The following is a 13,854-nucleotide window of genomic DNA, read 5'->3' on the forward strand; positions in this document are numbered from 1 at the left end:
ATATTACTAATATATGATTATTGTTATGACATAATTATATTAAACAAAATAAGCAATATTACTATTGTAATATTTAATTATTTTAATACAAAATATAATAATAATGATTATCATTGTCATTATATCAGTAGTAGTAGTATATATTATTGTAATATAAAATATAATAATAATTATTATTGTTATTAATATTATTATTATTAAATAAAAGTATTAAATGAAATAAGAAATATTACTATTGTAATTCAATTATTATAATATAATGATAATTACTATTATTATAATATTATTATTTTTAATACTTAAAAATATTAAACAAAATAAGGAATATTACTATTGTAACATTGCACTGTGCAATAAATATTTTGAGAGAAATTATTTTAATAATAATTATTTTTTATTGTTTATTTATTTATTTTACAGGATAACATTACTGCATTAATGGTTGCATTAAATATTTCTTCAGACCACAGATGTTTGATTAATAAGAGCATGAGCTGTGGTGTGTGAGTGAGCACAGAGCTGCGCTTCACTCTGGAACACACAGATGTTTCTGTAATATGAATGTGATCTGTAATATCAGTGTTATTATGAGTCCGCTCCGGCTGAAGGGTCACGGCACAGGGTTTATGACCGGGATCATATCATCAGATCTATATTTAGTGTGTTATGAATGTGTGAGATTATTGACTAATGCAGTCATGCGTATTAGAGAGGCTTGTCAGTGAAGCTGTCAGCGACACACACACACACACACACACTCCTGGGTCATTAGTGTTTGCACCAGCGGCGTGTGGCGTATTACAGCTGATCATGATAAACCCGTAGTTCAGATATATAAATATATAGTACTTGTTGTATAATATATTTAGAAATTTCATGTAAATATTTATTTCTTCTTCAGTAGTTTTTAGTAAAGTTATTCAGTGTGTTGGTGGAGTTGAGTTGAGTGTGTGTGTGTGTGTGTGTGTGTGTGTGTGTGTGTGTGTTTTTTTAGAATGTGTGTGTGTGTTTGTTTGTTTTTTTAGAGTGTGTGTGTGTGTGTGTTTGTTTGTTTTTTTAGAGTGTGTGTGTGTGTGGGGGTTTGAAAGTCTGTGAGTGTGTGCGTGTGTAGGTTTGATAGTGTGTGTGTGTGTGTTTGTTTGTTTTTTTAGAGTGTGTCTTTGTGGGGGTTTGAAAGTGTGTGAGTGTGTGTGTGTGGGTTTGATAGTGTGTGAGTGTGTGTGTGTTTGTTTGTTTTTTTAGAGTGTGTGTGTGTGTTTTTTTTTTTTTTTTTAGAGTGTGTGTGTGTGGGGGTTTGAAAGTGTGTGAGTGTGTGTGTGGGTTTGATAGTGTGTGAGTGAGTGTGTGTGTGTGTGTGTTTGTTTTTTTAGAGTGTGTGTGTGTGTGTGGGGGTTTGAAAGTGTGTAAGTGTGTGTGTGGGTTTGATAGTGTGTGAGTGTGTGTGTGTGTGTGTGTGTGTGGGTCGGTTTGAAAGTTTGTGTGTGTGTTTTAGAGTGTGTGTGTGTGTTTGTTTGTTTTTTTAGAGTGTGTGTGTGTGGGGGGGGGTTTGAAAGTGTGTGAGTGTGTGTGTGGGTTTGATAGTGTGTGAGTGTGTGTGTGTGTGTGTGTTTGTTTGTTTTTTTAGAGTGTGTGTGTGTGTGTGTGGGGGTTTGAAAGTGTGTAAGTGTGTGTGTGGGTTTGATAGTGTGTGTGTGTGTGTGTGTGTCGGTTTGAAAGTTTGTGTGTGTGTTTTAGAGTGTGTGGGTTTGAAAGTGTATGAGAGTGTGAGTGTATGTGTGTTTTAGAATGTGTGTGAGCGTGTGTGTTTGTTTGTTTATTAGAGTGTGTGTGTGGGTTTGAAAGTGTGTGTGTGTGTGTGTGTGTGTGTGTGTGTGTGTGTGTGTGTGTGTGTGTGTGTGTGAAACACGAGCGGCTCAAACACAGATCCAGCTCTCGCTCTGACATCACTGATGACACGGAGACGCTAATATTACCCATAATCCCCTGGGTGGCAGGTAACCGGATCTGAGTGTGACATTGCAAAAGGCAGTGTGAGAGTGTGTGACATTGCGAAAGGTGTGTGTGTGTGTGTGTGAGTGTGTGTGTGTGTGTGTGTGTGTGTGAGTGTGTGTGTGAGTGAGTGAGTGTGTACTGTGTCTAATTATTTTGTATATATAAATACACACACATGCATGTATATATTTAAGAAAAAATGTGTTTTTTTAATATATAAAATATTTATATATAATATAAATGATGTATAAATATATATACAGTATATACATGCAAATATGTCTTAAATATATACATGCATGTGTGTGTGTATTTATATATACAAAATAATTATACACAGTACACACACATATATATTATGTAAACGTTTATTTTGGATGCGATTAATCGCTGCACTTTATATCACTCGAGTGGGAACTCCAGAAACACACATTAGCTTATGGTTTGGAATTACGTCCATGTAATTTTGAAGTGTATTTTATATATAAATATTTGTCTATTTTATAATATATATTTAAAAAAAACCATTCAAATTTGATGTCAATATGCATTTATAGCATTTATTTATATATATATATATACATGTATATTTCATATTTATATTTAATATATATAATTCTTTATATGGATTATGATGAATGATGAAGTCACTTCCTTTCCCAGAATGCTAAAATTATCTGCAAACAATATTTTAATATGTGTTAAATGGTATTAAACGTATTGTAGAGAAACATATAATGAAAAGGCATTGGAGCTCATGACAGCTCTGGTGTGGAGGTCTGCAGTTACTCCTCCTCCTGGCACTAGTTCAGTTCATCTTCACACTCATGCATTAAACACGAGCCTTAAAGTATTAATGAAGTGTGTGTGTGTGTGTCTGTGTGTCTGTGTGTGTGTGTGTGTGTGTGTGTAATTGAGCTTTATTCTGTGGCTCTGATTGAAACCTTTGAATCATTTAGAGAAAGAGCAGATCTGGGATCAGTTCAACACACAGTCCATGACATCAGACTGCACCATCGCAGATAAACACTTCAGTCGTGTGTGTGTGTGTGTGTGTGTGTGAGTGTGAGTGTGTGTGTGTGTGCGTGCGTGTGTGTCTGTGAGTGTAAGTGAGTGTGTGTCTGTGTCTGTGAGTGTGTGATTGTGTCTGTGAGTGTGTGTGTGTGTGTGTGTGTGTGTTAGTTTGTGATTGTGTCTGTGTGTGTGTGTGTGTGAGTGTGAGTGAGAGTGGGTGTGTGTGTGTGAGTGAGAGTGTGTGTGTGTGTGGGGGGGGGGGTGTTCTATTTTTTGTATATCCGTGTGTGTGTGTGTGTGTGTGTGTGTGTGTGTGTGTGTGTGTGTGTGTGTGACAGTTTTAAGGCTGTAAAATGTCTTCTGACACTCTATAATTAGTGTGACTGGTGACCAGATCGACCCACTGACACCTGCCACTATCAGAAATGCTAAATAATCACACACACAGAGTCAAAGAGCATTAGCAACTCTTTCAGATACACAATGTATATACAAACAACTTACAGTATGTTTATAGAAATGGGATTTTTCATGATATAAACCCTTTAGATTAATCTAATGTGTTTTTGTCTTGATAAGAGATGCTGTATTCTGAGTGGACGAGAGCAGGTGTGTGTGAGTGCGTGTGTCTGTGAGTACGTGTGTGTGTTTATGAGTGCATGTGATGTGTGTGTTTGTAAGTGCATGTGTGTTTGTGAGTGCGTTTGTGTTTTGTGAGTGTGTGTGTGTGTGTGTGAGTGCATGTGATGTGTGTGTTTGTGAGTGCGTTTGTGTTTTGTGCGTGCGTTTGTGTTTTGTGAGTGTGTGTGTGTGTGTGTGTGTGTGAGTGCATGTGACGTGTGTGTTTGTGAGTGTGTGTGTGTGTTTGTGAGTGCGTACGTGAGTGTGTGCGAGTGTGTGTGTGTGTGTGTGTGTGTGTGTAATGGATGCACCCGACCCATGTGCACAAGAACAACATAAGATGGTTAGTAAATGATGACAAAAACTTCATATTTGGTTGAACTGTCCCTTTAAGTAAACACTGCTGTTTTTTTGGACCGCAACCCTAAAGTGTGATTCCCTGTCGCATCTCTCTCTCTCTCTCTCTCTCTCTCTCTCTCTCTCTCTAACAGAATCGGGGCTTTGTTTTATCTGGGCGGGTTAGTACCACATCAAACGCTGGGTGTTGAAGGAGGCTAAACTCCGGCAACAGAGCCACTGTTGTATTAAAGCAGACGAACATGTCATGTGATCAGAGAGGAAGAGAGGGCAAGGGAGAGAAATGAGGCTAATTTACAACTTTAATAGAAATCTGATTCGTAGCGGTGAAGTGCAGTGGAGGAGATAACGGCATCCAAGGGCCAGGAGTCTCTCGTTAAAGGAATCTACGAATCTAATTATGATGGAGCGATTTAAAGGGGTGCTATAATGACCTTTTTACAAGATGTAAAATAAGTCTCTGATGTCCCCAGAGTGTGTGTGTGAAGTTTCAGCTCAAAATACCCCACAGATATTTTTATATAGCATGGTAAAATTGTCACTTTTTGAGGGTGAGCAAAAAACACACACCGTTTTTGTGTGTGTCCCTTTAAATGCAAATGAGCTGCAAATCATAATCATCCCCCCCCTTTAACCACTACGCTCTCGGCCAGAGGAAGGTCTGGGTAAACGCTCCGCTCTGGAATTTTCCACAGATGTTCCGTGTTTTTGATGTGTGTGGCTGAGCTGGGAAGGGAATTTTTTTTGGATATATGTAGTTATTAAGTTGTGTAAGCACTGTATGTGTGCAGAGCAAAGGGGGAATCCTGTGGAGTAAACAGGAGTGAACAGGCCAGAAGGAATAGGAAGGAATTATGGATAATGGGTCAAGTTTGTCCATTTATTGGGCTTGTTTTAGGCACACAACATATTACTTAAGGATGGAATACTTTGATGATACAATCAAACCAAAAATTATTCAGACACCAGATATAATTTTTCAATTTGTTTTTTACTAGTGTGATCAGGACACTATAGTTCATTTATGTAAGTGAGGAGAGCAAAATAAAGTAAACTGTGACATATTATACCCAAATATTCTTCATACAGTGACTACCAGTGACATTTATAAAGATTCAGGACCAGAAATGACTCCTCCACTTTGAGCTGATCCTGTTCTGCTGAAGTGTGTTTTCTGTAATGGCTAATGCTCTTCTTACACACAGACTGAACAACATGAAGCATTGCTTGGTCACTGGTTGAGCTAAACTGGTATTATCTAATTGTGTAGTTAAATTTAACAGCTGACAGATATTCAACATAATTAATGTGTGAGAGTCTAACAGAAGGACGGACAAAACCAGTCAAATATCCACTGATCTGAGAACTCTGAGTTCTGCTCATGTTTTATTACCATTTTGTAAACTATAGCGAATAAACCATGATAATGTGAGAAATGTTGGTGTCGGAATAAATTTTGGTTTGACTGTAAGTCTTTGAATAACTGAAGATGTAAGAAGTGGTCATATGTGCAGCTGAACTATTAAGCGCCAGTTGCTCCCAAATTGTTACTTTCAGAAAAGAATTGGGCATGCAGTTCTAGAAAATTACTTTAAAGCGTCTATCAACTTTAATAAGGTTTTTTTGTGTTGTTTTTGTGTGCATGTTTCTTTAATAATGATTTAATTAAAGTCCCCTTGTAGTCAATAATTTTATCCCTTTAAACTCATCTTTGATCACCAAAATTACATATTTAAAAGTTTTTTCCTTGATAATAATGTCTTTATGCCTTAAAATAGCTTGAGTGTAACTCGACACCCTTGCCTCATTTAGTATGCGCGGTTCTATGAATATGCAAATTAGCCCCGCCTCCACTCACTCACTCAGCTCAGAGATCCACTGGTTGACGATCACACGTTGATCTGATTGGTTACAAGGTCGTTTGTGACGTCAGAAACACCAGCGATTTCAAACCGTGTTTTTGAGACTGTCTTTGGTTCACTGCAGTTTAAAGCAGAAAATACTCAGCAATGCTGTCGACTTATGAACTTACACATGGTTTGTCTTAAAGCATATTAAAAACACCACATAGACACATAAACAACATTAAAAGGTGGATTTGCACCACAGCATGGACTTCAAAAAGTACTCCCACAAGACTTAGGGTTGGTTTTTCACAACGACTAGGAGCAATTTACTTATTGAACCCTCCTTTTCTTCCCATAGATCCTTCAGAGCAATCCACTGGTGGACTTTCTCCTTCTTCTAGCCCAAACCCAGCTAAAAGGAGCACAGCTATCAACTGGTCTTTTCCCGATAAAATCAAGTCACCACGGACTGTCCGGAAACTTTCTATGAAGATGAAGAAACTGCCTGATCTTAGTCGGAAGCTTAGCGTTAAAGGGAACCCTAGCAATGTGTCCATCAGCAACAGCCAATCAGAACCAAGGGCTCACTCACCTAGAGCCAATGGGATTGCAGAACTGGGCCAGTCCCGGCCCAGACTGTCTCCGTCGGGTGTTACGACTGCATTGGCGAGTGGTAATGTGATTTGGCGGTACCATCTTGACAGCAGTGTTTCTACTCAGCACAACTTTGATAAAAGAAGGAGCAACTGTGGCGGCATTCCCAAATCGGCAAGTAAGGGAGGTTATCTAAGTGACGGAGACTCGCCTGAACTTGTGGCCAAGTCGGGAAAACACGGGAACTCTGAAAGAAAAAACTGTAAAGCCCGAGATCCCAATGGGAATGGCGGAAGTCCGAAGCTCCCCGGCACAGAGTTGGATATCGATGCCTTCCGATCGTACAGTTTCTCCGAGCAGCCGAAGTGCCTAACGTTCATCTCGGGACTAATGAGTTTGCACTTCTATGGGGCAGAGGACTTGAAGCCACCGCGGGTCGATTCCCGCAATGTTTACTGTGCCATTCAGGTGGACTCTGTCAATAAAGCTCGTACGGCTTTGCTTACCTGTCGCACGGCCTTTCTAGACATGGACCACACCTTTAACATTGAGTTGGAGAACGCTCAGCACCTCAAACTTGTGGTCTTCAGTTGGGAATCAACGCCACGACGGAACCGGGTGTGCTGCCATGGATCCGTGATTCTCCCGGCGTTGTTTCGCGTGAGTAAGACACACCAGCTTGTGGTCCGTCTGGAACCGCGTGGGATGATCTACGTAAAGCTGAGTCTCATGGAGCAGAGGCAGAACTCACTCGATGGCCCGGAGGGGGGTCACGAAACGCAGGTTTTCGGCGTAGAGGCTCGGCGCGTGGTGGAACGGGAAGCTTCTGGATTAATGGTTCCACTGCTTATCGAGAAATGCATCTCTGAGATCGAGAGGAGGGGTTGTCAGGTGAGTGAGGGAAGCAGATCTTTTAGGGTCTTTAACCTGCATGACGTTCCTAATCAAATCTCCAATTTAAAGGTGAACTGTGTAATTATTTTGATGCCAAATTACTTGGTACAAAGTTCTCATATTCCAGTTCAATCTGTAACTATAAATAAGCCATTGATACATCGACTTTATGAGCAGCATCATAAGGTGGCACCTTCAAAAGAGTCCTAGAAGAGTTTGGAACGGGACTACCAGGGATGGGTCAGAAAGAGCAGTAGAAATGTTTGTGAAACTTGATTTTCGTGAAATGCATCTCTGAGATCGAGAGGAGGGGTTGTCAGGTGAGTGAGGGGAGCAGATCTTTTAGAGTCTTTAACCTGCATGACGTTCCTAATCAAATCTCCAATTTAAAGGTGAACTGTGTAATTATTTTGATGCCAAATTACTCGGTACAAAGTTCTCCTATAAATAAGCCATTGATACGCCGACTTTATGAGCAGCATCATAAGGTGGCACCTTCAAAAGAGTCCTAGAAGAGTTTGAAACGGGACTACCAGTGATGAGTCAGAAAGAGCTGTAGAAATGTGTGCTTGGAGTTTTGCAGTTTAATTTTATCCCACTAGTAGCCCCAAAATAACGCACTCTTGTAACTCTATGGCTAGATTCAGACTGCAGGCGAAATGTCCCATATCTGATATTCCATATTAATATGGAAGACAGCTGCCAAGGTAGTCAGTGGAGTGACCGTGAGGTCTCACAATGTTGACAGCTCTATACAAGCAAAACTATCAACTTTGCTCTCTTGTTTCCCCATCCTTCTGGATCCTTCTTATCGCACGAAACCAATTTGCACCACTTATAAATGAATGTGTAAACCTTGACTTCAGTGGCCCCAATGTAGGGCTGCACGATTAATCAAAAGGAAACCACACGGGATTTGGCAAAGGCTGCGATTATTTTATGCGCAGCTTGTCAGTGCAGCACAGCTCAATTTCATGTCATTTGCAGTTATTCGTGCAGCCCTACCTACATGTTTATTTCTGTATGACAGCATGCTGCATGCCATCTTTGCATTTCATATAGTGCTTGTACATCTGTACACCCAAAGCGCTTTACAATCATGTCAGGGGTCTCTCCACAACCACCTCCAGTGTGGAGCGTCCACTTGGATGATGCGATCGCCAGTGCATCACCATCGGCGCCTGTGCGCTCAACACACACCAGCTATAGGTGGAGAGGAGAGAGAGTGAAAGAGCCAATTGAGTGGAAACGGACACCGGGGTTACAACCCTACTCTTTACAAGAAGTGCCATGGGATTTTTAATGACCACAGAGAGTCAGGACCTCGGTTTAATGTCTCATCTGAAGGATGGTGCTTGTTACAGTATAGTGTTCCCATCACTATACTGGGGCGTTAGGACCATAGACTTTAAAAAAAATATGGACGTAGTGTGTGTGACATCACCCGTAGTGTTTCTAAAGAGCATTTTTGAAGCCCAAAGTAGGTGCAGCCGGCCGTCGCTATCTTGGCAGCGTCACTCCCGGATAAATGAAAATGTGCAGCGAGGCGGATTAGCTGAGGTGACGTGACGCTAACAGACAGCAGACAAGCGGCTAGCAGTGACATCAGCGGCAATCCACCTGTCACTCAAGTGGCCACGCCCTTAATTATGCAGAACTTTAAGGCTTAATATAATTTAAACGGATGAGTTTACCTCCGGATGAGTTTGCCCTCCCCCCCCCCCGCGCTTAGCTTCAGTAGGTGACCAGTGTTAGGCTATATGGTGATATGGCTGTGGCTAAATCTTTGTTTATCTTTTGCACATGCGGGTCAGTTCAAGATCGTGACCAGTTCACACTCAAATCCGATATTATCCACATTTAAAAACTCTATCAACCGCTAAACAAAACAATGGAGCACTAAGACTTGCAGTATGAATGTAGCCTAGTTGCCCAGAAATTACGCACTTTGCCTTGAAGTGTATGAGTGTCTTCTGTCATTTGTTAGGCTTTAGTTAAAAGTGAGCTCGCCAACCGTTCTAAAGTCCTTGTCCATGGACATTACACACTCACACAAACAAGCTTAGCAAGGCCTCTCCATGGTTTGTGTGCACAGGCATATTGCCAAAGTTCTAGCCATTCATCTCCGTTACACACACACACACACACACACACACACAATCTGTCTCTGTTACAGTGTCACCCAGAGTTTAATGCTGTTCTCGTCCATTCATCCCACCAAGTGTGTCTGCTGTCAACCCTCAAAACAACTCTTGTCTGCTGTTCTCAGATCAGATGTACCCCAATACACACACATGGTCAATCTCATTCTGGACCAGCTGAGAAAGTTTCAGCCCCTTTGGTGTAAAGTAGATCCTTTGGGAAGGCTTTAAAGTTGCCGTTTTTACCTCAGATGACCGTGAAGTGTTATTAGCCTCCGAATGCTAAATCCACAGCTAAAGCCCATATATCTGATATATATATATACAGTTGAAACTCGAAAAATTAGAAAATAGTGCAAAAGTTTAAGTAATTCAGCTTAAAACGTGAAACTAATATATTATATAGACTCATTACATGCAAAGTGAAATATTTCAAGCCTTTATGTGTTATAATTGTGATGATTATGGATTACAGCTTATGAAAACCTTTTCACGAATTTGGGTTTTCATAAGCTGTACGCCATAATCATCACAATTATAACAAATAAAGGCTTGAAATATCTCACTTTGCAATGTAATGAGTCTATATAATATATTAGTTTCACCTTTTAAGTTGAATTACTGAAATAAATTAACTTTTGCACGACATTCTAATTTTTCGAGTTTCACCTGTATGTATATATATACACACAGTATATCCGCATATCAAGTTTAGCATGTTTTTCTTGCGCTTCTTTGAAGTTGCACTGTTGTGCTGTAATTTTTTTTAGATGATGTAACCTAGCAAGGTCATGTGACAACTGTGTAGCTAGGGATGCACGATATATCGGTGACCATATCGGTATCAGCCGATATATGTTTATTTTTAATATTATCGGTATCGGCCTGATAAGAAAATTTGGCCGATATATTAAAGCCGATAAATAATGGATTATTTTCAATTGCTTTAAATATGACTGGAAGAAAGGAAAATACAGTTGAGTTTAATTTGCAACAAGTCTGTCATATAAGCTACGTAAAATTATAATGAGAACTTTATAATTGTGTGCTTGCAACATGGCTTTTAATGGTGAGAGTTTTGTTTTTGTAATCAGGCTCTTGAAAATTGTATAAAATTTTGGATTGAGTGTATAACCAATATATCGGTTATCATCTTTCAAACTTAAAGAATTATCGGTTATCGGTATCGGCCAAAATGTTCATAAAAAGTCACATACTATTTTAAGTTAGTATGCAGTATTTAAGGTTTGTTAGCATCTGAAGCAACAACTACATTTGTAGCCAAAACCAACAAGAACTGTTCCTGGATTCATGTAACGTAGTGAGATCATGTGACAAGTGCAGCATACTAGTTTAAAACATCGGTTATTGCATATTTCACACTATTGCATACTATTTTTCAGCTTTGTTCTCGTTTGTTTTGCACTATATACTGTATGCAGTGTATACTGTGCAGTATTTAAGTACACTACAGCTAAAAAGGACATTTTTCACAGAAATGCACAAATGTGCAATTATTGCATTTATTTCTGAGACGATAATTATATGTTTCTACTAATGTGAGTATGCTTGGTCATGTGACAGCAATGCAGCACACTACAGTTTGAGACATTAATTGTGTTCACTGCCCTTTTAAAGCTAATATGAAGTATATTCTATGTAGTGGTTGCTCTGTATTTAGTTCACTGAATTATACTATTCTTGGTAACTGAAATAAGTGAACTTGTTTTAAGGTCAAAGCTTTGCTGATCACAGTGTGTGTGGGAACTTTACTAAAGCTTTTATAGTTTGCTTTAAGACGCACGACATGCGAAGGTCACGTATGCTGAAGGAATGCTTCTTATGAACTATGGCCGCGGGAAAACATCCACCCAGTGTGTGTGTGTGTGTGTGGGTTAATGATTGGCTGTGTGCCGTGAGGGTTTTTCCCCAGCCCGTCTTGCCTGTTTAACCCTCTGGTGCTCTCTGGGCATTTTTGACCGAAAAATTGTACGTTTTATTTTTTTTACTTTATCGGAATGGTACGAAACGTGGTAAAGGTTTTGGCACTTGCTATGTGTGTGAACACACAAAAAGGTTAAATGGTCCTGAAATAAATCGTCTCACTTGTGTTTCTCGCGGTCAGAAATGACGCATTGGAAATGAATGGAGAGTTTCCTCTAGTGGAAGCGTTCGGTACTGCAGCCGAACACACTCTCACTGAACGCTCTTTTTTATTTTTTATTATGAAGCTCAAATTTGGAGCACAACTTGTTTAGATTTATGGCTTTGATTTTCTTGCGGTTTTAGAGTAAAATGTGTTTTTGAAAATATAGATTTCATATAACAATTGAAAATAGTATTTTTGTGCATTTTTCATAACAATAAACGTAAAATTCTGTAACTTTTTTTAAGCGTAAATATAATGTAGTACCAAAAAATCCCCTAAAAATACTAAATATGAAATAAAAAAACATTATCAAAGTAAAATATAGTACATTCCTTTAATTGAAAAAAAAAACATCAGTAATTTTTGCCCGACACCTGAAGAGCACCAGGAATAGTTCTTCTAAAAATGCAACTTTTAGTCTCGCGCTCATGTTTATTTACGCTCTTATAGGCTGGACGTACTAGAGACTCTTTTACCATACAACAAAATTGCATGGTTATTATATTATATTTTTATATTGGGGTGAACTGCACCTTTGAATTCATAAATTCTCTTTAAAACTTTCTGAATTATTATTGCTGTGTTTGCGCATTAGCCTGACCTCCACAGAGCCGCTCCGGACACCGGCAGAGTCTGGTGGAGACGTGTGGCTGCCGCCCAAATCAAACATTCCTGGGTTAGTGCATGTCAGGCTAGCGTCCGCTCTGAGTCTGCGGTCACTGAGAGCCACAGCGAAGCGAAGCCAGGGTCAGTGTGTCCTTTATAGCGGAAGAGCAGAGGAAGCCTTCGGTGGACTCAGGAACTCCTCGGCTGTTTATAACAAGCTATTATTTCCTCTGGGTGACATATTTAGAGTTTAACACACACACATGTTGTGTTTTCATGTTTTATGGGGACTTTCCATAGACATAATGATTTTTATACTGTACAGACTGTATATTCTATTCCCTTACACTAACCCTATCCCTAAACCTACCCATCACAGGAAACATTCTGCATTTTTACATTTTCAAACAACATCACTTAGTATGATTTATAAGCTGATTTCCTCATGGGGACCAAAAAATGTCCCCACACGAACAAGGATTTCGGATATTGCCATCTTTGTGGGGACATTTTGTCCCCATAACGTAGGGTTTACCAGGCCACACACACACACACACTCACTCACACACACACACACACAGACAGACAGACACACACACACACACACACACACACACACACACAGACAGACAGACACACACACACACACACACACACCTACAGATACACACACACACACACAGACTCACACACAGACAATCACACACACACTCACAGACACTCACACATACACACACACACACAGACACACACACACACACACACACACACACACACACACACACAGACAGACAGACACACACACACACACACCTTCAGATACACACACACACACACAGAGACAGACAGACACACACACTCACACACAGACAATCACACACACACTCACAGACACTCACACATACACACACACAGACACACACACACACACACACACACACACACACACACACACACAGACAGACAGACACACACACACACACCTTCAGATACACACACACACACACAGACAGACAGACACACACACTCACACACAGACAATCACACACACACCTTCAGATACACACACACACACACACAGACAGACAGACACACACACTCACACACAGACAATCACACACACACTCACAGACACTCACACATACACACACACAGACACACACACACACACACACACACACAGACAGACAGACACACACAGACACACACACCTTCAGATACACACACACACACACACAGACAGACAGACACACACACTCACACACAGACAATCACACACACACTCACAGACACTCACACATACACACACACAGACACACACACACACACACACACACACACAGACAGACAGACACACACACACACACACACACACACACCTTCAGATACACACACACACACAGACAGACAGACACACACACTCACACACAGACAATCACACACACACTCACAGACACTCACACATACACACACACACACACACACACACACAGACACACACACACCTACAGATACACACACACAGAGAAACAAAGACACACAGACACACACACACAGACAGACACACACACACACACACACCTACAGATACACACATACACACACAGACAGACACACACACTCACACACACACAGACAA

The 13,854-nt window shown here is 40.2% G+C and overlaps 1 protein-coding gene across 2 annotated transcripts in view; it reads left to right on the forward strand.

The window, feature by feature from the left end:
* Positions 1 to 13,854, forward strand: part of syde2 (synapse defective 1, Rho GTPase, homolog 2 (C. elegans)) — a 45,775-nt gene that overhangs the window by 19,248 nt on the left and 12,673 nt on the right. For both annotated transcript variants that reach the window (XM_056233316.1, XM_056233317.1), the window contains exon 3: positions 6,190 to 7,316. In XM_056233316.1, the coding sequence (XP_056089291.1) occupies positions 6,190 to 7,316 (1,127 nt within the window). The remainder of the gene's footprint in view (positions 1 to 6,189; positions 7,317 to 13,854) is intronic.

Source organism: Rhinichthys klamathensis, unplaced genomic scaffold, assembly GCF_029890125.1.
Source record: "Rhinichthys klamathensis goyatoka isolate OS25496 unplaced genomic scaffold, OSU_Roscu_1.1 h1tg000366l_1, whole genome shotgun sequence".
In the NCBI taxonomy this organism is placed as follows: domain Eukaryota; kingdom Metazoa; phylum Chordata; class Actinopteri; order Cypriniformes; family Leuciscidae; genus Rhinichthys; species Rhinichthys klamathensis.